The sequence below is a fragment of the Camellia sinensis genome, chromosome 15 (assembly GCF_055761805.1).
Source record: "Camellia sinensis isolate YWXY chromosome 15, ASM5576180v1, whole genome shotgun sequence".
In the NCBI taxonomy this organism is placed as follows: Eukaryota; Viridiplantae; Streptophyta; class Magnoliopsida; order Ericales; family Theaceae; genus Camellia; species Camellia sinensis.
In genome coordinates, this window is record NC_138975.1 from 7,497,271 (window position 1) to 7,520,966 (window position 23,696).

A 23,696-nucleotide genomic window follows, 5' to 3' on the forward strand; every position below is an offset into this window, starting at 1 on the left:
GAAGCTTCATTCATTTTAATTTGGTTGGCGAATAATTCTCTCTCTCTCATCGCATCGCGAACAGACTCTCTCTCTCTCTTTCTCTTTCTGAGGAGAGGAGAGGAGAGGAGAGGAGAGTCAATCCAGCGTCGTTGATGGGCAAAAGAGGCTAACGATCCACCATATCTCTCGGAGTCCACCTATTCATCACCATCCAACGGTACACCTTTTTTCAATGTCTTAGAAATATTTAACAATAAGCTGTAAATACAGATCATAGATAAGCACGCGTTTTCTACATATAGAAAAGCTCGCATTTGTCGCTAATCCAAACACGTCAACAACAATGTCTAACAATAGAATGACCACAAACTGTTCATGTTCGTTTTTATGGCTCTTATTCTTATTTTTCTATGTTGAATCCCTTGATTTGGGAGGAGACTACTGGTTTTTGATAAATTTTTAAAATAAAATTTTGTTCTTCTTCTTCCCGGCGTGGCTCCGTTAAAGCGGCGGAGTGAGTTCTGTGCCTACAGATGACGAGTGATGATGCGTTGGTGAATTCATTGCCCACTGCTGCTGCGGCGGTTAGCCACGACCCCGTCCACGTCATGGAGGTCGGCAGCGTCGAGGGGTGGGCACGGCCCGAAGAGGAGGAGGAGGAGTTTGAAGATCCTTTCGACATTGCCAACACCAAAAAGGCGTCCGTCGAGATGCTTAGAAGATGGAGGGTATGCTTTCCCCTTACAATGCTGCCTCTTAATTTCTATCCCTCATTCATTAATTGTGTGTAAATACATATACTAGCGGATTGCGCATGCCATGGATGTGAAACTCAAAAAAAATATAATAGTATTTACACATATACATATACTAGCAGATTGCACACATGATTTGCACACATGATGGATGTGAAACTCAAAAAAAAATATAGCATAAGAATAATGATAAAGAGAAATGTAGAATAATGATAAAGAGAAATGTACACATACTATGTGTTGCTCAGGTGGTAAGAACCTTCTTTACTAACGTTATGATCATGGTTTTGAGTCCTATCCTATCCTCCTCTTTATATAATAGTATAGATATATGTTATGTAAATATTTTGCATGTGTTGTGTTTTGGTTACAATTTTTGAATGAATTCAACCAATGTGCATTATTGGATTCCGTTTGATTTTTTGTCGTAAAATTCATAGGCATTTCTTAGTCAATTCACAATGAATTAGCAATGCATGGAAAGCACTTGACAAGTAAAGCATTTTTTAACTTATTTGGTGGGAAACTAGCAATGAGAACATATCATTTGATGTAATACAATAGTTTGGGAAAGCAATGATTTATTTTATTTTATTTTTTTTGGCCTGAAAGGTGTAATGGCTGAAAAAGCCATCTGGCCCTACCAGATTTGGAATGCTTGTCTTTCTTTTTCCTTTGGTATTTGAAAAGGAAAAAAGAAGAAGAAGAACATGCCCGTAAAGTAAGTATCTGGAAAATTTGTTGGTTAATTTCAGCAAGCCTTAATTCCCACACATGGGGTTGGCTAAATGAATCATATAAATGATTAATTTATAGTTTATTTTATGCGAGTAAATTGTCTCTACTAGGGCCTTTTTCTATCCTATCCCTTTAAGTGTTTGTCATGTGTCAAGTTTGGAAGGTTACACATGAAATGCAGTTCAGTATTTTTTTTGGGTGATTCCAATTTAAATGTGTGATCTACCTAATGGACTATCCATGGAACATAAATATTTACTATAGCCTAAAAACATATAATAATTTAAATAAAATAAAATCCTAATTAGGTTAGTTTCACAATGGCTGGCTTTGAGGGGGCTCGAGATTTCACAATCATGGATGAGTTGGACTTTGGCTAAGTAGTGTTTGCTCAACCCTTGATGAGGCCTAAGGCAAAAAATCTATTAGAGACTTTTTGTTTTTTTATAAATATATTTAAATAACATTTATTAATTTTTGTTTATATTGTTAATTGTTTTATGTAAAATTTACTTTTCTTTTTAATTTTTGTAGCTAAAATTCTAGGGGGTGTATTTATAGGTTTAACTATTAAGAGACATTAGATAATGGGATTTTAAGATATATATATATATATATATATTTTTATAAATATTTTGGATAAAAAGAGTTTTTTTTTTTTTTTTTTTTTCTTTTTTTACAGCCTTTTCGACTAAGAGTCTATAGAGAGGAATTTTTTATGAGCCAATAGATAAAGGGGTTTTTTTTTTGGCTGGGTCTTGGCATAAGATAATTTTTATAGGCCTTTGGACAAACAAAGTATTTTTTTATTGGGTCTATTAAAAAGGAGTTTTTTTAAAAAAAAAAATTATATATATAGAATATTATTGGGCTTTTAGATGAAGGAAAGTTTGGAGCCTCTTCCAAATTAGGGCCTAAATCCACTAATTCAATGGCTTAGGCCTTAAGTCAACCCTATCGCTAAGGAGTTACCTTTACCAAACTTTCCATTATGTATTAGATGGTTAAGCTAGTCTCAGTCATAATTTGCTAACTTTAAGTAGTATGTTCACTGCAATTTTATTTTGGTGGAGTGGAGGGCTCAGGGCTTTATATCATGTCTTGATTGTACATGTTACTTGGATTGGGGCTCATACAAAAGATATGGTCAGGCAGGGCAAGGTCTACTTCTAGTGCAAGCTTTCTTATTTGAGTTGCTCTAGTTTTTCTTTTCATGTTGTCCTCAAGTTCATGAAATGATAGCAAGTTGATGTAATGAGGAGGAAATAGAGCCACCTAAAAGGTGGAATCAGAGAGTAGTACGGGACGATATTATTACTCTTGATTCCATATTTTTTTTGGGAGGGAGGGTTGTAATGAACTTAAGGACCCTATGTAGTCATTTTAATATATTCAAGTGCTAGGTAAGTAACTAAATGATGGATAAGAATGGTTCATGCCAATCAAGTGATGTTGGTGATTTGTATAGATTGTAGTGTAGATTATGTGTTACATGATAAATTCTTTGAGATTACTTGTGAACCATGCCCTTTTCTCCAATTATGTTATTTGGTTGCTTCATGATCCTTGAAGTATGTAGGTTGGTCTAGATACGTTATGGGTATGGTTGTCAAATTTGTTGCTGCCTATTTACTATTGAACAACTGCCTTTAAACTGTTGAACAATGAAACAAAAGTAGGTATTATTGATTGCAAAGAATTTTCCTACATATATCCAGAAGGCTAGTATCAAAATTTTAAAATGAGATAACCCACATGTGACACAATATAAAATGTATGCTTAAGAAGCCATGCATGATTGAATAATTGCAATCTTAAATAGCTGTTAGCTAAGTTGTTGTGGAAATTTCTGTTTACTTATTTGTAATTGTGATAGTATACCCAGGGTTTGGAATCACACACTCTTTATTCCTTCCATTTAGATATATTGAGTTTGTTGTTGCTCACCAGTAGCGGGGAGGGGAGCAGACCTAGTTGGAGACCTTGAGCTTTTGATGCGGTTCTTGTAGCTCACCATTAATGACAACCAAACCTAGTTGCTTCTGTGCTTGATACCTGTTCCAGTTGGTTAAACATTATGCTGCTTATTTCGGTTTTTTTCTTCTAAGCAGTTGCTCTTTGGTTTATTGTTATTATATCTATTGTGCTTGGGTAATGAATGGTAGTTCTTTAGTTAGCATCTGAACTAAAGATCTTTTGGTCTTTTACAGCAAGCGGCACTTGTGCTTAATGCTTCTCGTCGTTTTCGGTACACTTTAGACTTGAGAAAGGAAGAAGAGAAAGAACAACGAAGACGGATGATCAGAGCACATGCACAAGTCATAAGGGTAATTTTAAATATGCTGGAGGGCATTTTTTCCTTTGTGTTTTAGATTGGTTATCACTTTCTAATTCTTAATTAATTGGTTTACTAGGCAGCATTGCTTTTCAAATTGGCTGGGCAACGAGCAATTGGTATTTACTCTCTGGAATTTGCTTTTGACAATTTCTGTGTTAGTTTAAGCAAAATGTTATTTGTTTGGAATATATACAGGGAAGTGATTTTTCTTATGTCATATGAAGTGCAATTGCAGCCTTTCAAGTGTTTAGAATTATAATTACCAATTCAGGAGTTACTAAAACGAGAATGGCACGTTCCAAAAAAACAAAAAAGTAGAGGATAAAAACTTACAAGATTTAGCAATGGTCCCTTGAAATTTTGGTACCGTTTGGTTGCATTTTTTAATCCATTTTTCAAAACCCAAAACCCAAAACTTGTTTGGTTTTGGGTTTTCACACGATATAATTCAAATGTAGTTTTCAAAATCCAAAACTCTTCTTTTTGAAACCCAAAACCCAAGCCCACGAACAGTCTTCTCATAGCCCCAAATTGAACCTCTTCCCCCTCTCTCTTTAATAAATACATGACACATTAAACTTGTATTAGTTTTTAAAATGGGTGAATTTTATTTGATTTATTTTTGTATATTTGTCATTATTCAGTAATTCTATACAAGTTTTTCATAAATGTGAAACGATTTAAATGTATGTAGCTTGAGTATATATAAAACTAGAAAGCATGTGTTCAAATTTCTAAATGTTCATACAAAATAGGAAATTCAGAGTGAAACTCTGCAGTATAGATTAGATTAGATGTATTTAAAAAGTACAGTTAGATTATGTATATGAAAGAAATAAACAAATTTGACATTGGGTTCTGTAACAAATTTTTTTACTATAAGACAAAAAAACAGAAGACCCAAAAAAAATGCATAACCAAACTAGTTTTGAATTAAATTTTCTAAAAACTCTTTTGCAAACTATTTTGAAAACTCATAATCAGATAGGTTTTGAATTTTCAAAACCCTTTTGAAAACTATTTCAAAACTAAACCAAACGCTCATTTTTTGGTGCACTACTGTTTAGGTGCATTAGTCACTCTCTGATATAAAGTTCTATATATTTTTCCTCATGATCAAAGTACTTTCACATAATGCATCCCAGTATTGAGTACTTTGGAATGTCCTAATCAAATATATACCAGTGGATCTTGTATGAATAGTTGCTACACTAATTGCTCACTCTTGTGTTGATTTATCTTTTTGTTCATTATTTAGTGTTAGGTACCACCGTAACACCTCCAACTCCATGTGGTGATTATGCAATTGGACTAGAACAACTTGCTTCAATGACCAGGGATCATAATAATTCGGCGCTACAACAATATGGAGGGGCAAGTGAATTATGATTTTCTTTTTTCTTATTTTATGTTTTTTGGTCATTTATGTAGTTTTCACAGTGCAATCATCATATGCATCAGGTAAAAGGGGTAGCAGGTATGTTAAAATCAAATGTGGAGACAGGAATTATTGGTGATGATGGTGATTTAGGAAGCCGGAGAAATGCTTTTGGAACAAATACATATCCCATGAAAAAAGGGCGGCCTTTCTTGGTATAATTTTTATTTTTATTTTTAAGGCAGTGTTTTCTTTGTAATTATTATCTGCACTTTGGGGAATCTTTTGCATTGTTATTCATTTTTTTGCTTTTTCCTACAGAGGTTTCTTTGGGAAGCTTGGCAAGATTTAACCTTAATTATCTTGATGGTAGCTGCAGCAGCATCGTTAGTACTTGGAATAAAGACAGAGGTGGGAGCTGTTATACGATGATTTATTGGTGATGTTTAAACTGAGCCATGTGTAGCTGATTTTTCAATGTTGTCTGCTATATGTTTAACATAGTTACATAAACATTCCTTTTTGATTTTTTCTTTTTCCTTCCCCCCCCCCCCCCCCCCCCCTCAAGACACTCAAGTTGTAAAACCATTTGGGCTCTGAAATACCTTTTCAAAATTCATATGATTTGATCTGTGATATGTTATTTTTAAAACCCAAAAGGAGCAGTAATTCTTGTATCTGCTTTATTTCCCCATTACTATTTTTCATTGACAGAATTTTTTCTTTTTTTTATCGGCATGATTCATTGACAGTTCAAAATAAGGGATTTATATATGTTGCATGTTGAACCCCTTGTAACTTTCTGAGTTACCATGGAGTTTTTATGAGGCACCTAAGTGGCAGTATGTGCTGATATGTATTGTTGTTTCCAACATCAAGAGCCCTACAACTTGGCATGACCTGGTGACCTGTGCCCCAGGGCATTGTTACAATGCCTAGAAACTTTTGCATTGTAGTTTGGTAGGACTTTTCCATTATTTGGCGGAATTTTTACTTCATTGATGCTGGAATTCAGAGTGAAATTGAAGTCCAATACTTATAGCAGGCTAATTTGGTTAGAAGAGGTGTCCGGAGAACTGTGATGCTTTTGTATGCCTGCTGAAATGATTTTGTGCCTTTCCTTTTCACATTCTCACAGGGCCTTGAAGAAGGTTGGTATGATGGGGGAAGCATTGCCTTTGCTGTTCTTCTTGTAATATTTGTTACAGGTATGATCTACTGTTCATTATTTCCGTTTTTAAAATCCATTTGATTGCTAAGAGAACAGAGGATAGACAATTTTTTTTTGGATATTCTTACTTTTGCAACAGAGAACAGAGGATTTTGTTTATTTGCATCAGTTTAATTTCTCAGTTTTTTCTTACTTTTCGTGGTAGGATCTTAGCTTCAAAGCTTGCAAATATGTTATTACTTTAGAATTGAGGAACTTTAGAGCATTAGATGATTATAAAACTGTTAGTTTTATTATATGATGATGTGATTGTGTTTAGGATAGATCCTTTGATATCCCTAGGACCAGTTTGATCTCTCAATCAACTATTTTTCTTTTCCTTTTGGTACTTGTTGTCTAGGAAATATTTATAGAGGTAGCCTTTTTCTTCTTCTTTTTCTTTCTGTAAAATTATCAGATATTAACTGCACAAGGATAACAGTCTGAATTACTGTTGTGTTCAATTCTAGAAAAGTGCTTTTTAGTAAGTGTAATACTTCTACTTTGCTAATCCTGAAATCATACCTACATCTGTTCCAGCTCACCTTCATATTTGTAAGTGAGGCACGCATCTTGTTTGACTATGCCATATGATTTTAGATATGTGGTGACTTGTCAATTATAGCATCGAATGAGATCAATGTTGGAATTTTCTGTACTAATCTCTCTCTCTCTCTCTCATAATTGTGATAGCAACTAGTGATTATCGACAGTCCCTCCAGTTTCAAAATTTAAATGAAGAAAAGAGAAATATACATTTGGAGGTGTGTGCAATTACAACATGAAGCATTTACTTTATTTTTAATCTATTAACCTTAGGATGCTAAATTGTTATTTTTATGAATTATTATGCAGGTTGTAAGAGGTGGTAGGAGAGAAAATATTTCAATATATGACATTGTTGTTGGTGATGTTATACCTCTTAAGATTGGTGATCAGGTGAGTGTAGCCTATTTAAGTGGGTTTGATTTGTTGGACATACAAATTTGTTTTTATGAATCCACTATTGCAACTGTAGATATTACTGCTTATGAACACGAGAAAAAATAGGTTTTTACCTTTCCATTTTTCCCAGGTCCCAGCAGATGGAATCATAATTTCTGGTCATTCTCTTGCCATTGATGAATCTAGCATGACTGGGGAAAGCAAGATTGTAAGTTATTTAGATCTTGTTGTGAAATATATGTAAGACTATTGATCTTATTTTTCTCACGAGCTGTGTCATTTTCTAGATTCACAAAGATCAAAAAGCACCATTTTTGCTGTCTGGTTGCAAGGTTGCAGATGGTGCTGGAACTATGCTGGTAAAGTACCTAATATTTTATTTTTCCTGATGTATGCAATATTGGATGTTGTTATAGTAGGATCATTTATGTTCTACTGGTAGTTTGATTATTACATTAGTGGTGAAGATGATCATGGGAAATTGTGATTGCTTCGGATTAACAACCATATCTAGATTCTCTGAGCTTATTATTACAATATATTTTTCCTTCGAAAATTTGAAACCAAGCTGCATTGCATATTTCTGCCATGCAAAATAATTAACTATACTTTTGACAGGTGCTTTTTATTTTTGAATCCATCCTCCTGCCTATGGTTTAGTAGGAATTGATAACTCTTGTCAAATTGGACCTCTGTTATTATTTATTTTGTCTTGTTAATTTCCAGTTGGTCTTGTCTTATTGTTGAATGAACATCCTATTCATGCATTTGCAGAATCTGGAAATTAACGCTCTCTTTCCCTCTCTTGCTCTCTCTATATATACTTTTATTTCAAAAGAATGTATTTTATAACCTAATTTTTGGTCTTGGAATAATTTCCTATGATTTTTATAATATAATCAATTTTGGTTATGCTTTCATCATGAATATAATAAACTCTTTTGCTGTCTCAAGGTAACTGGTGTTGGAATCAACACAGAATGGGGATTGTTGATGGCAAGTATCTCGGAAGATACTGGTGAAGAAACCCCCTTGCAGGTGTCCCTTAACTAATGCTCCTTACCATGATCCTTAATAACAATTTTTTGTATTATGTTTTAAGGCTGCCTTTGGAATACCTATGATAGGTACGGTTGAATGGAGTGGCAACCTTTGTTGGCATAGTTGGGCTTGCAGTGGCTGTTTTTGTGCTCGCAATCCTTCTGGCTAGGTAAATTTAATATTTTGAGTCATGCCTTGTGTGTATTCATAAGCCATATTTAATCTGTTATAACCTGATAAAATTTTTACAGATATTTCACCGGGAACTCGAAAAATCCTGATGGAACAGTTCAGTTTATTCGTGGGACGACCAGTATCAGTGATGCTGTTGATGGAGCAATAAAAATTGTTACTATTGCAGTAAGTGCTGTTTTATGTTGTGTTATTTATTATTATATCTGCTTTACTCTTATTTCATGACTAATTGCAAAACTATTTAGGTCACCATTGTGGTTGTTGCTGTACCTGAAGGGCTTCCTTTGGCTGTTACCTTGACGTAAGTGTGGTTTGGTTCTTTTATTGTGGCAGGCTTTTCTTACTTCTTTTTCTCCTTTTATTTTTCTATATTCTATTGAGTACTCTTTGATTTTTTTCTTTACTTGAAATCTGTGACAGCCTGGCATACTCAATGAGAAAAATGATGGCAGACAAGGCTTTGGCACGTATCTTTATAATTTCTTCCTTTTCATAGCCTCTATATGAAAGCTGTAGCTCTGAAGGATCATATATGAAGTTTGCCTAATGGTTCCCGGTTTGCAGGTTCGTAGGCTTTCAGCTTGTGAAACTATGGGGTCTGCAACAACTATTTGCAGTGATAAAACTGGAACTTTGACCTTGAATCAGGTGGGTTATGCTATGGTCTTCCAAATTCTTTTGTTCCAAAATTTGCCTTTATAATTTTATGCCAATTGGTTGAAATCCTAGGCCATCATGTCTTGAATTGCATTTATAACATATGATCAAAAACTTGATGTAAATTTTGAATCGTGTTTATGACAGATGACTGTAGTTGAGGCTTACATTGGGAGAAATAAGATTAATACATTTGAAGACAGCTCTCAATTTGACATGATGGTTACCTCTCTGCTACATGACGCCATTGCGCAGAATACTGCAGGCAGTGTTTTCCCTGCTAAGGTACTCTCTCTCTCTCTCTCTCTCTCAGTGCATATTTACTCTTTGCAGCGTCCAAGACAACTACACTATTCTTTTTCTAGTTTCTTAAATGCTCAGCCAATGTACAACTCAACTTAGCCTTTTCCCAAATACTTGGGGTTGGCTACAGGGATCCTGTTTCGCCACTCCGCATGATCAGGACCCATAATCTCAGTTAAACCAAAGGCTCAGCCAATGTAATGGGTCAAGGGTGTTGTAGGATTTTAAAAACGGTAGTCCTTGTGCACGTCAACTTGTGTGATTTTATTATCATATAACTTGAGAAAAACACAATGGGTCAAGGGCATTGAGGATTTTAGTAACAGTAGTCCTTGTGCACGTCAACTTGTGTGATTACTCTCATTTAACTTGAGAAAAACACGTAATTATCATTTTTTGAGGTGGCATAAAAATCACTTGATAATCATGTTAGATCACCAATTGTCAGAAAAGCTTGTACTATAAGCTCTCCAAAACCCACCCTCATGTGCAACCTGTCTTGCATGGGGAGATGCAAACATCCAAACATGTAATGTAGAGAAACATAATGCAAATGGGGAAACATATGTGGATGAAGATATTTGAACCCAATACCTCTCCTAACGTGAGCTCTGATATCATGTTAGATTAGCAATTGTTCCAAAAGCTTAAGTTATTAGGAAAGAAGCCCAACAATGCTTATCAAGCCCTTTAACAAATTAGGGTTTGACATTCGATATTGTGAGACCCAGAAAATCTTTTCACATGGATTGTTGATGAGATCCAACTAAGAGATGAGTTTTGCCCCGTGGATCTGCAAAAATAAGCATGGTCGACGACATGCAACCGGGGTTGTCGGCTGGGGACACTCCGATGATAAAGTTAATAACTTGAGTCAAAGAAAGAAGATGAAGAATTGAAGAGTGTGTGTGTACTGTGTTGCAGAGAGTTGAGGCGTACCTTTATTCCATGAGATGCCTTCCTTTTATAGATGAGGGTTGTGATATTTGTTTGATGGGCTTCCTTATTGGGTTGGGCTTATTGTTAGGACTTGTTAGGACTTGTTTGGGTCATCCCCAAGAAGCTGGTATTTTTTGGGCCATCACAATTGCCCCAAAACTTTTATTGTCTCTGGTAGAAAGAATGAGAGTTTTTATTGCCCAGTTATACTGTTCTAATAGATGTTAGGTTTCTTGATAAAGAATACCTCTGATAAATGAATAAAATGAATGAATGAATGACTGCATGGATGCATGTATGTATAAATGTATGTACGTTTAGAAATTAGGGCTTTGCTCCAAATTTAGAGGCTTTTGTTGATGGCACTCCGTTCGGAGGCTTTTGTTGATGGCGCTCCATGCTAAGTACGGAGATTGCTCCGTATTCGGAGGCTTTTGTTGATTTTAAGTGGCGATCAATTTCTGACATTGCAAGGATTGTGAATAATACATCTTGTGTCATTGATTGCCTGTATCAAACGATGTAAACTTGTTAATCACCAAAAAGTGAAAAGTCGAAAAACTTAAATCAATGGGAGAATTTGCGTAGATGTGTAGAGAGTTCAAGGGTCGGGGTAATCTCTTGTTTTGCGATGACAAAGATGAAAAGAGAATTAAAAAATTATCACCCACTAGCAACTCTAGTTGACTATAAAGCATTGAAGAATAGTCCAAGACACTACTCGTCAAATTGCATTATCATGCTTCTATGCACAACATTGATCAATGTTGGCGAAATTGCTAAGGAATCTTTGTTGTTCTAATTGCACATTATATACAACGTGCTTGCCCCATTGCTTTCGAATGATATTTGTTATTCGGAAGGAATAAAATTGCCGAGGAGTAAGCCGATTACAAATTGTTGAAGCGGATTCCTTGCCCTTGTTTTTCGCTGTGGTGATATTGAAATGAAGCCGAGTTAAAGTAGGATGCTTGGTCATGTGAATTGCGCTCAATTTGTACTCAATTTTGATTGTTGGGCTCCAAATAAATTCTGCAATTTTTTTGGAATGGAATTTGCAAATTTTGACACACGGATGTGCCTGGAAAGCGTCAAATTGCTGAGAACAACTCTTGGATCATTGTGATTGGATTCCGGATGGCGTAGATTTAGCCAAAATGGATCTGATGGTTCAGATCAACCAATTGCAACGCAACCACGAAGCACTAGATGATTTCTTCTATAGCTTGCTGGTTCGTCTTCTTCAGTAAACCAGTTGACTTTGTGGGCGAACTTTGACCGGTCTGTATGACTTCGTTTTAGTTTCGATTTCAACTTGGTTTTTTGCGTTGGATTCGTCTTGACGAGTACTTCACATTGGTCTATCAAAATTGGATTGCAATGACTTAGAAAATTTTAGTGTCTGCAACCCAACGTTAAAAGCATAAATGTTTAGATTCAAACCCCTGACTTTGAGCCGTTGTATCTTCTTCGTCGTAAATCCGATTTGACTCATTTTTGTGGCGTTGGATTCATCTCGCGCCCTAGTGTTCATTCCATCATTCATACGGCTATGCCATTGGACCTCCTAAAGTTGACCAAAATAAGATGGTTTTACTTTTTTTTTTTTTTTTGTTCGGCTCGTCCTTAGTTAAAGTGTGGTCGGTGGAAGAATGTGCTTGGTGGGGGAATGTGCTCAGCAAAAGAGCTTGGCGAGGCTGACGATTGTTGAATGTGCACTCGGCGGAGAATAATCGGCGCCGTTCTTGTTGCTAGATCCACTGAGCCGAGCTGAAGTGATACCGAGAAGGGGTTGTAGAGTTGCCGAGTTGCCTCATATGAGGTACGACACTGCCGGGCAACTGTGTAGCTTTGCCGAGCAATCTTCTATGAGTTGCGGTATTGCCAAAAGGCACATGCATGGGCACAAATGCCGAATAACTCTTCAGAGTGGAGAAATTTTTTGGTCTTACAATGTTATACTCAAAGCAATGAGTCGGGTGTGTATAGACAACGTTGCTTTGCTGAAATGGGCCGGTTAGAACCATGATATATTAATTCTGACTGAGATAGGTGGGTTAGCAACTCCTCCCAATTTCTTACCTTGCTGAAATCGCTTGGTCGGCTTGTCCTTTTTGTCTTTATTGAGAGCTTGGTTGGCAATGGTTGGCAACTTGGCTTTTTGTCTTGTTGAGACACCTGGTCGGCATCATCTCTTGTTCTTTGGTCTGCCGAAACCTCTTGGTTGGCAATTCTTCCTCTTTGGCTTTGCCGAGAGATTGGTCGGCAACACCTCTTTGTACATACAGGAGTCATCTTTGGTCTTCGGCTTGCTGAGACACTTGGAAGGCAACTTATCTTGGCTCTTTGATTTGCCAAAAAACTTGGTTGGCGACGACTCCACCTTTGGCTCGGCAAAAATTAAAGATTGCCGATAATAGTGCTAGAGAGAGAAAGCCGTGGTCAGCTTATAGTATCTTGTTTGTGAGCCGAACAAACAAGTCACTAATGCATGAAAGTATAGTATCTACGCATATATATATTTTCATACATATAGAGATAGCTTCCAGAAATGAGATTTAGAATAACAAGAGAGTTGACGGGCAACCCAATAAAGAGGTACTGTTGCTGAGGAGTTTGATGGGCAACCCAAACAAAGTGTCAACTAACAGCTATTGGTACTCGGCATTTAGAGAAAGAGGGCATTCAGCTTGGCTGTCATACTCGGTCATTCCCTAGCTTTAAGATGCTCTTTATATCATGCCCATGATCGTTTTTCTCTGTTCGGCCTCAAAGTAGTTGCCTTATTCTCAAAAAGTAATTTCTTAATTTGTATGCAATTGTTGTTAACAATGTTCAGCTTGCAATTTATTATTATTATTCATTTATATATTATTTTTTAAAGAGAGAGAGAACTAGACGCCCAATCATGGTTGCAATTTTTCTTGTTCTTTACTTTGCCGAGAACCCTTCTAGAGAGAAGAAAGCAAGACCCAGCTGTGGATCTGTCAACTGTGTATTGTTTTTCTTTTTTTGAAACTGTTTTTAGCATGGTTGACAATCAACAAAGGTTTCCATAGAATTTGTAAAAACATATATATGCATAAATCTATCAAGAACCAGCTTTAAAGTAATTACAAGATAACCTTAGTCAAAGAGAAAAATGGTAAAACACCCCGCCGTGGGCCTTACCTTCCATAGAGAAAGAGGTTAACTTTGTCAACCTTGGATGATCTGTGTTGGTGTAAGCTTGTTAACAATTAAAATTTAATTTTTGCAAAAAACAAGATCACTAACCTTGGTGCTCATTGGTCCAAGCACCTTGAGTGTGGTATTCTATGAAGCATGGGTTCTTCGAAAAACATACCGTACCCGTACCGGGTACTATTACCGGCGTATGGTACCTCATATGATATTTCTGCATACGTACCAGGTACATGAAAAACGTACCCAAATTTTTTCTTCTAAATTTTTGACGTACCCAGACGTACCTAGTATATACTCAAGCCGTACCGTACCTCAGTTGAAACAATATTTTTTTCTACTACAGAGATAAAACTTCTTTCCTTAAACTTTATTTTATTTTATTTTTAGTTTTATACTTAGCATGATTTAAAATTAAACTATAGTTTGTAAGTTATTTAATATATTGACATTTAATTTTGATTTATACCTTTATTTTTGGCATTAAATGTTAATTATAGGTTGGATCTTAACAAATTAAACCATTTAATTAATTTTTACTTTATTCTAAATTAAAATAAATATTTCACAAGCGTACCAAACCGTACCCGTACCCGTACCCTATTTTTTTTGAATTTTAGCGTATCGACATACCCGTATCGTACCCGTACCCGTACCCATGCTTCATAGGTGGTATTTGTTCTTCTCTTCGTTGAATTTTTTATCACTTTCCCACAGACGGCACCAATTGTGAGACTCAGAAAATCCTCCCACATAGATTGTTAAAGAGATCCAATGAATAGATAAGCTTGGCCTCTTAGATCTGTAAAGATAACATGGTCGGCACCACTCAACCGGGGTTGTTGGCCAGGGACACTCCGATGATAAAGTCAGAGTTCTTCAAGCAAAGAGAATAGATCAAGAATTCGAAGGTGTTGGTGTGCTGCGTTGCAGAGAGATGAAGCATACCTCTATTTCATGGGATACCTTCCTTTTATAGATAGAGGGTGTGATATTTGTTTGATGGGCTTCCTTGTTTAGGCTGGGCCCATTGTTAGGACTTGTTTGGGTCACCCCCAATAAGTTGATATTTTTTAGGCCATTGCAGATACTATCTTCTCCACATATTGTTTATTCAGCTCTACTTCCATGGGGGGATTTTGAGTTTCATTATTGAGTGTTTTGTTTCTCTTCTCATTTTCTGATGGATTCTTCTCTGGCTACATAAACTTAAAGGGATGTTTATCCATATTAATTATTTGAATTCCATGTAACAACCAATTAAGCGTAAAGATTCATCTTTGATTTTTTGTACAATGATAGAGTGGTGGAGGCATAGAGGTTTCTGGTTCTCCAACAGAAAAGGCTATCCTTCAGTGGGGTGTCAAGGTATCCATTTTTTTTAGTGTTTCAGTTTTTACTTTTAATCCATTTTTTTTCACTAGAGGTTGATTGATATTTTTGGTTGTAGTTGGGGATGAACTTTGATGTTGTCAGGTCAGAATCTACAATTCTACACGTTTCTCCTTTCAATTCGGAGAAAAAGCGAGGAGGTGTTGCGTTAAAAAAGGTAATTATTTGATTCACTATTGCTCCTGATGTTTTTTTTTTGTTTTTAAACTAACCATTTGATGGGCTTCATGTCTCTGTGTCATAAAACTTCATTGTGATTGTGAAGACTCTATTGGGTGAACTATATGGATGTTTAAACAGCAATTACCTTCTAATTTCTAGTCAATAAATACACTGGTTGCGATTATCATCATTGTTGAGTTTTGGCGATAGCACTCTCCTGAGCGGCATTACTGTCTCAGTATACAATATGGTTTGACAAGTTGTTCTTTGCTATCTCTCTCTCTATATATATAATATAATCAATAGTGAAGCACAGTATGTTGAGTACAGGAGATACTTGTGCTTTGGTTCAGTTTGTGATACTAATGGGCCTGGTTTGGCTTAAAATGTTTCTTAACCAACATTTCATGAGACCTGACTGTGTAGTACCAGGTCCTGGTCCTTTATTTTGATCCAACATTGGGGTATGGGTTGTGCCTCTAGAAATGAAATATAACTTCAATATCTGATATATTAGGTAGGTAAATAAGGTAAATGTCATTTGTTTAAAATAGCTTCCCATAATTGAAGCAGCATATTTGGTGCTCTGTAATTTCCTATGATTTCCAGATTCAATTTTTTCCACCAGTCGAGATAGGAATACCCACATGTTTTTTGAGAATCATTTTATCACAAGAAAGTTACTCAAGTTCTCCATAAAAAATAAAAAAATTCCATGAACCACAATTAAAGAGGGCATATGGAGATGTCTTTTGTAGCCATCACATCAGCGTAATAGTCATTTTTTTTTTTGGTTTTGTTTTGTTTTGCTCACAGGTAAATTTGAAAACCTTTTCTTTTTTTTGACCAAGTCTGACTAATCTCATTGAAATAAATCATATAAGTAAATCTTGGAAGAGTGAGTAAAAGGTCAATTATAGGCACTTTTTATTACTCAAGTGTATATTAGTTATGATTGATGAAGTTTTGTGATCATGTTATCAAGAAACACAATTGATTGTGAGTGATACTTCTTTATGCATCGTGTGCCATGATGTGCTTCTTGCTTGGAAGCATGGCATACACTCTTTAGACTCTAAAGTTCAATATCTATCCCTTTTTGACTTGGGGCACTGCTGACGTTCATTCTTTGATTTGCTGTGAGTATTGCCTTGACTCTGATACCCAAAATTTGTATTGGTTAATCTAATGGGATAATATTTTTCTTGCTTTAATTGCAGACCGACTCTGAATTTCTTGTGCATTGGAAGGGAGCAGCTGAAATTATTCTGGCCTCATGCACAGAATATCTTGACTCTAATGGTCACCTGCAATCCATTGACAATGATAAGGTCATTGATAAGCTTATATTCTTTAGCTGAAAAAGTAATGTTGCTTATGAGTTCTGCTTATAGATCAGAAATAAGTTTAATATTATTGAACTTGACGAGAATATGAATTGAGAGTACAAAAAAATTATATGTATTTGAAGAACAACCTGTGTGCTTAAAAGAATAATTCAAAATTGCTTCAAATTTTTCAAATCAGGGTAATGATATTTCAACTCTTTCTGCAGGTCTTTTTTAGGGAAGCTATTGATGATATGGCTGCAAGAAGCTTGCGCTGTGTTGCTATTGCATACAAACCATACAGTATGGAGAAATTTCCTTCTGATGAAGAACAACTAGCACAATGGAATTTACCTGAAGATGACCTTGTTTTGCTGGCTATTGTTGGCATAAAGGTATGGAAAATGCTAATGACTGTGAATGTGTAAGAAGTGTATTAAAATACGTTAGAAGTGCATAGAAATATGTAAAATGCTTTGAGATGTGTAAAAAATACATTGGGAGTCTAATCTTTTTGGCCCTTTCTTCCCCTTATTGACTGCCCAATGTCATTAGTATGACCCTAAAGGTATACATCTGAGAAACAGCATAAGGTCATCTATTTTTCAGGCTTCTCCATTTTTATGAATGGCCATTATATAGGGTTTTACTGATTGTTGAGTGCATGTAGTTTTGAAATTGGTTAAAGGATTCATCTGAAGATGAACCATAATTGAGACACTGCTAAAGCTTGAGAGCATAGCCCCTCATTCTTGAAGAGGGCCAAAAACAAAAAAATTAGACCTAATTTTATGCAGCCTTTCTTTCATAGAATGGTTTCCCCCCCTCCCCCCCCTCCTCCTTCCCATAAGGAGCACGCATTAACGATGAAGTCTTAACTCCAGTATTATTTTCTTCATTGTAGAATAAGTTTCTCCAAATGGAGTTATGAAGTTCTAATGTCAGCTAATATGTATCTCTGTCTAGGATCCTTGCCGCCCAGGTGTCAAAGATGCAGTTAAAGTCTGTGCAGACGCTGGTGTTAAGGTAATAATTCTTAACTTCTTTAGTTGGTGGCTAGATATGCATGTAATGTGATGGAAACTACTGAATAATTTGCCTGCTTATGACAAAGCAGAACAGTGGTAAAAATTGGCAAATTAGTTTGGAAATGTGGTATGGGGAAATTTCTTTTCATAATTTAGTTCAGCGAAAGAGGACATTTTGGAATTGAAGCAACATCTAGGCCACAGTTTATCATCTGTTTGAATGTTAGTGAACCATTTTGAGGCATTGGGCTTTGGCTTTTTGCCTCAGAAGCTAGGATTTTTGTGATTTCTGGATCAAAATGCTTAGGTCTTTGGCATGGTCTTGAAAGCTATGTTTTGGTGGAATAAAGTTCAGTGCATTTTCTCTTTGGTATTATTAGAAAATAAATGATGGGCTTTATAGGCAGCAGCCTCTAGCTTCCATCTTCATATTGATCAATAAAATGTTCCTAGATGATGAGGTCAAAAGTCACTTTGTTGAATTAAGTTCAATACATTTTCATGTCCCATATTTTTAGGAAAGAATTGCTGGGGTTAAAAGATAGCATTTTGTTGCTTTCAACCTTGTCTTAATCAATAAAATGTACTTAGAAAACCTTTTGTTAGAGACTTATAGTAAGTTCGGTTCTTTTTCTTCCTGTTTTCTTGGTGAGTAACTGGTGGAGTTTAAAAGTAACAATTTGTTTCTTCCATCCTCTTCATGTTGATCAGTTCAATGTTTCAACATTTTATACAGTGATGTTTTATTAGGATACAGTTGATTTGTTGGGTAGACATCTTACTTAAATGTAACTGTTAAATTGTTCATGATATCAATTTCCTTAGTTATGTGCGTTTTTCCTGATTTGGAAAATGGTGATGGGAATCAAATGTCTGTTAACCATTAGGTACGCATGGTCACTGGAGATAATATTCAAACAGCGAAAGCAATTGCTATGGAGTGTGGAATACTTGCTCCAGATGCAGATGTCACTGAGCCTACTGTTATTGAAGGAAAGACATTCCGTCAATTATCTGAGAAAGAAAGGGAACTAGTTGCAGTGAAAATATTGGTAATTTGGATACTCTAAAATCTGTATGATCATAGATGAAGTTACTTGTTGGTGGGCCCATATATGATTTTGTTGTATCATGGTATATAGGTGATGGGAAGGTCTTCTCCTAATGACAAGCTTTTACTTGTGCAAGCATTACGTAAAGTAGGGGAAGTCGTTGCTGTAACTGGGGATGGAACTAATGATGCTCCTGCACTCCATGAGGTTTGTGCGTGTGTGTGCGCGTGTGTTGAAGATGTTATGATGCATCTGGTAGTTTATCCGAGGTTGCAGATGTGCTTGATAAGCATATTGTTGTTTGCCTTGTTTTGCACAATATATTTTGAACATTCAGCCCAAATATTTCCTCCATATAGTGACTGGTCGAACTGGACAAGGGGTGTTGAACAGGTCAACTTCCCAAGTCCTAGCCGTAGAATTCAGCTGTCTATGTTTTTATAAATTATATGTCATTGGGCAGCAATACCAAGTGACTAAATAATGGAGAAGGTTTTAATTTTATTTGATTGATGATGTTTTTTTTTTTTTTTTTTTTTCCTTTATGAATTTTAATAGTTGGACACATTTATTGCTGTATAAACTAGGGGTGCAACTTGGGTGGGTTCGGACCGGTTGAGAGGTTGTTCAAATCTGGCCCAAGTTGTACTGAGACTTACCCAAGTCCAAATTGTAACTTGATGTTGTATGTCCAAGCCTGATCCGAGTTAAACCCAAATTGCACAAAAATTCCGCCTAGCTAAATTATTAATTTGTTAAAATTAGATTCTATTTACATTTTTTTAAAGAAAATCATCAGTAACATGAAGATAAATAATTTATATAATGTAAAATGGACGCTGTTATGGTTGTCTTTACAATTTATGTGTGAAAATAAAAAAGGAAAGATTTTGTGATGTGTTAATTATGTATATAATAGATATTCAATATGATTTAATGATATAAATTATTTTAATATCATTTAATGGCTAATAATTTATATGTATATTAAATATTTATATATATAATTTGGGCATCGGGTTGTTTGATGCCTTTATCCATAGCTGTCCAAATTTAATTCGAGCTTTTGAATTTTTGCCTAAAACCCGTACCAAATTCAAAAATATATTGCCCAAACCCTAAAACCTAAAAAAAATAGGGCTGGACTCTGGTTGCTCAGGTTGAGCCCACCTAAGTTGCACTCCTAGCATAAACATGCTTTAGTAAATGGGATTGTCTAGGCACTTGTCGTGTCAACATCTCTACCCGCACTGACTATTGCTCAAGATTAGTTCCACACATATCATTGCCAATACCACAGTGAAGGAAATGTACATCCTAGTTTTGTTTGGTATGGGGACCTCTAAGCGAGATGCAACTCTGCTGCCTATTATGCAACTTGGATTTGATTTGTGTTATGCAATTTAAATTGCCTGTGTTTATTAATATTCAACAAATTTGATGTTTCGTGTATATGGAATATTATTTTTGGTGGTAATGTTTTCTAGATGTAGCTGATCTAATTTTACCTTTTGTGTTTTAGGCAGATATAGGTCTTTCCATGGGCATCTCAGGAACAGAAGTTGCAAAAGAAAGCTCGGATATCATTATCTTGGATGATAATTTTGCCTCAGTTGTAAAGGTTAGTGTGATCTCATACTCTTTTATGCGAGGAATCTGGAAATTGAGGAAGTCCTTTTTTCTCCTTCCCCCATCACCCTTGCTGCACTCCTGGCCTAAAATAAGCATCTTTGTGATCACAATTGTTCTTGTGATGTAATTCGTGAAGATAGATTGTTCTTCCAGCATTCCAGCCTCCCAGGAATAATTTTAATCCAGACTTTTTCCATATACTATTATGACATATTGACATGTAAATCCATTTTATTTTCTATTGTTTTATTTAAGTTATTTAGATTCTGTTTGGTTTCAACAAAAAAAACCACATTTTGGGTATTTAAGCCAAAAACATTTTGGCCATTTGATTTCAGCTTATTTGGATGACAATTAAGAACACAAAAATTAACAGGATCCACCCTGTTTGACAAGTGCTAAAAAAGCCACACTTCTTCTGTACTTTTTATTTTTTATATCTTTAGTGAATTATTTTTAATTTTTTTATGAAAATATTTTACTTTTCGGGTCTTTCTAGTCTAGAAGGATTTAAGTTTTTTTTATAAATTTTTTGTTGAAAAAATTCAAAAAACGTGTATTGAAAACAAACAAAAAAAGTCCAAACCCCACCTAACTTTCCCAATAACAAAAAGCAACTTTTACTTCACCATTTGCCAAACACGTCAATATTTTTAGCAACAACTTTATCTTTAAAAGTAAAAAAAACAAAAGAACTACTAAAAATGTATTTGCCAAACCAATCATTCTTGAGTTAGTTGGAAAGTTCATGAGTTTACACTGTACACCTTAAGGGCTTCCTTACCTCATTGAAAAATTTATAGGGGTAGAAAGTGTGAAAAAGGGCATCTGAAACTTGATGTTGGGAGTAATTAACTGACTATTTGTCCTTTTATATAGCTCAGGGTGGGGTGAGGTACGGGGTAACTAACACCAACTATTTCTCCGAAGAGGAGAATGGTAATCAAAGTTGGTTATATTCCACACATTTGCTTTTTCCTTATTTTTTGGTTGTATTTGGTTTTAATGCATCGTCATTCAATTTGTCTTCTTGTAGGTCGTCCGCTGGGGTCGTTCTGTATATGCAAATATTCAGAAATTTATCCAGTTCCAGCTTACTGTCAATGTCGCAGCCCTTATAATTAATGTTGTGGCTGCAATTACCGCTGGTGATGTTCCTTTGACTGCAGTGCAGGTTGAAGCTCTCTCTCTCTCTCTCTCTAAGTTCATATAAAAAAAGAAGTGAAACAAACATATGATATCTTGATTTGAATTTCAATAATTGGTGGATTAATCTTCCTGTTCTTGTTTGTAAGACATATCTTCTTGTTGCAGCTTCTGTGGGTTAATCTAATCATGGATACTCTTGGAGCATTGGCACTGGCAACTGAACCACCCACAGATCATCTTATGCATAGATCTCCTGTTGGTCGAAGGTTAGAATTTGTGGCCTTATGGCTTATTTTGTGATTATATGAGATGCATAATGATATTGCGCATCCTTGTTTTGTGATGTTAAATATAGTGCAAAGCCGGCCAAACCCTTCATGAGGCCTAAGGCGAAATTTCAATGGGAGACTCTTTATATTTAAATAATAATTGTTACATTGTAATTTATTATGTAAAATTCATTTTTCTCTTCAGAACTTGTGACTCAAAAATTTTGGGAGTTCAGCACTATCTGTATGATAATTAAATGGATTTTTTCTTTGTTTGTATGTTTGTTTTGTGAAAGAAATTAATTGGTATGATGATTGGTTGAAAATTTCTGATAATTTAATTTTCCATATAGCATAATTTTTTCCACCCCCCTTTTGTCTTCAGGGAACCTCTTATAACAAATATCATGTGGAGGAACTTAATTGTCCAGGTTTTTGTAATTCTAGTTACTGTTTTTTTGGGGAGACCTCTCTTTTGTGGTCTTTGAGAAAGCTGGGAATATTCGAGAAACTTTGCTGTTACTGATTGTTTTGGACTTCTGCAGGCTTTGTATCAAGTTACCGTCCTCCTCATTCTGAATTTTTGTGGAATGAGTATTCTAAACTTAGATCATGGCAATACAGAACATGCTACAAAATTGAAGAATACCTTGATATTCAATGCATTCGTCTTCTGTCAAGTAAGTCCATCACCCAACTCTAAAAAAATAAAAAATAAATAAAAAGAAAAGGATGTATTGAAGTTCTTTACTTCGGCTGGGATTCCTAGGTTGTTGGATTTGTATTAGATTAATCAATGCCATCAACGGAACAAAATTTTGGAGTACATTTTTATTTTAGAGTTTCTTCTTCAGCTTTCACTAACTAGTTGAATTACAGATATTCAATGAGTTCAATGCTCGAAAGCCAGATCAAAAAAATGTCTTTAGTGGAATTACAAAAAATCGCCTTTTTATTGGGATTGTGGGATCAACATTTGTACTTCAGGTGAGAGGTCATTATGTCTTTACATGGTGTTATTACCTTGCAATTGCTTAATATTAACAATACCTCTCGTTTTTGTACTACAGATACTTATCATTCAGTTTCTTGGACACTTCGCCTCGACTGTCAGACTCGACTGGAAGCTCTGGCTTGTTTCCTTCCTTCTGGGAATTTTCAGGTGGGTTCATTAACCGGTTACTAGCAATGTCTATGGTTCAAATTATTCTCTTCATCAAAATCACACGAAAGAGATTAAAAGAAAGCCTTCTGTCATGCATGTTGTGCAAAATTGTGGTTGCAATGACACGATAAAGCAGTAAAATAAAAGAACAAGTACACACAGAAAACAAGATATGCATGGTTTGGCCTTGGCCTTCTGCCTCTGTAAAAGGCCTCTTATATTACTATGAGTATACAGTAAATACAAGACATATTTAGAATTAATTTTTAATATCTTTTTGCTATGTTAAAATATTTTATTTATTTATTAAATATAACAATTTGAAATGTTTATACATCGATGTCTTAAGGTTTACGCTTCGCCTTGTGAGGGTTGAAACGGCTCACGTTCCGCATTCTCTTTTAAAAACTTTGCTTTCTAAGCTATCATTTGAGCATTTTGTCTTTTTTCATTAATTATCGTCTTATCACAGCTGGCCGCTTGCTCTGGTCGGGAAGTTGATTCCAGTTCCGAAGACTCCTTTCGCCAAGTCCCTCATGAAGCCATATCAACGGTGCATAGCTGCTCGTAGTGTTCCTCGTAGTGTTTCTTCTCGAAGTGCATAAGGAGAGAGCCTTATTCACCCCGAGACTTTACTATCATCTGCAGCCAACACACTGCTGCTGCACTAACAGCTCGACTCTTCTAAATTAAGTTGTAATCTGTATGAATATACAACTGGGCCACTTATATGGCCCTATGCTCTAAATATCTTATATATTTATTCAACTGTAATTAAAAAAAAAAGAAGGTATAAATAATTGTAAGTTTTTTGTACATTTAATTGTGTATGTAATACAAGAATATATTGGTTTA

At 35.5% G+C, this 23,696-nt stretch overlaps 1 protein-coding gene across 3 annotated transcripts; it reads left to right on the forward strand.

The window, feature by feature from the left end:
• On the forward strand, positions 1-23,696 carry ACA9 (autoinhibited Ca(2+)-ATPase 9). Of its 3 annotated transcripts, none has more exons than XM_028249525.2 (34): positions 1-199; positions 490-710; positions 3,686-3,802; positions 3,890-3,929; positions 5,072-5,187; positions 5,275-5,406; positions 5,513-5,602; positions 6,330-6,399; positions 7,095-7,165; positions 7,257-7,340; positions 7,477-7,554; positions 7,634-7,705; positions 8,301-8,384; positions 8,474-8,556; positions 8,639-8,747; positions 8,828-8,883; positions 9,003-9,045; positions 9,147-9,230; positions 9,387-9,524; positions 14,967-15,032; positions 15,115-15,213; positions 16,439-16,549; positions 16,774-16,941; positions 17,513-17,572; positions 18,462-18,626; positions 18,717-18,833; positions 20,149-20,247; positions 21,295-21,432; positions 21,573-21,673; positions 22,062-22,107; positions 22,222-22,356; positions 22,556-22,663; positions 22,747-22,838; positions 23,314-23,696. In XM_028249525.2, exons 2-34 carry the CDS (start codon positions 516-518, stop codon positions 23,444-23,446), a joined length of 3,300 nt encoding a protein of 1,099 aa, XP_028105326.2. In that variant the 5' UTR covers positions 1-199; positions 490-515; the 3' UTR covers positions 23,447-23,696. The 3 variants fall into 3 exon arrangements, with proteins under 3 accessions (XP_028105326.2, XP_082766449.1, XP_082766450.1); XM_082910323.1 differs by having other exon boundaries at positions 8-199; positions 516-710; XM_082910324.1 differs by lacking the exons at positions 1-199; positions 490-710 and adding an exon at positions 1,349-1,458.

Bases quoted from the DNA above. Each gene is read 5' to 3' on its own strand.
- ACA9 (XM_028249525.2), top strand. From the start codon at position 516: ATGACGAGTGATGATGCGTTGGTGAATTCATTGCCCACTGCTGCTGCG. The intron at 5,603-6,329 runs GTGGGAGCTGTT...ACATTCTCACAG, and splicing joins TACTTGGAATAAAGACAGAG to GGCCTTGAAGAAGGTTGGTA. The intron at 8,748-8,827 runs GTAAGTGCTGTT...AAAACTATTTAG, and splicing joins TAAAAATTGTTACTATTGCA to GTCACCATTGTGGTTGTTGC.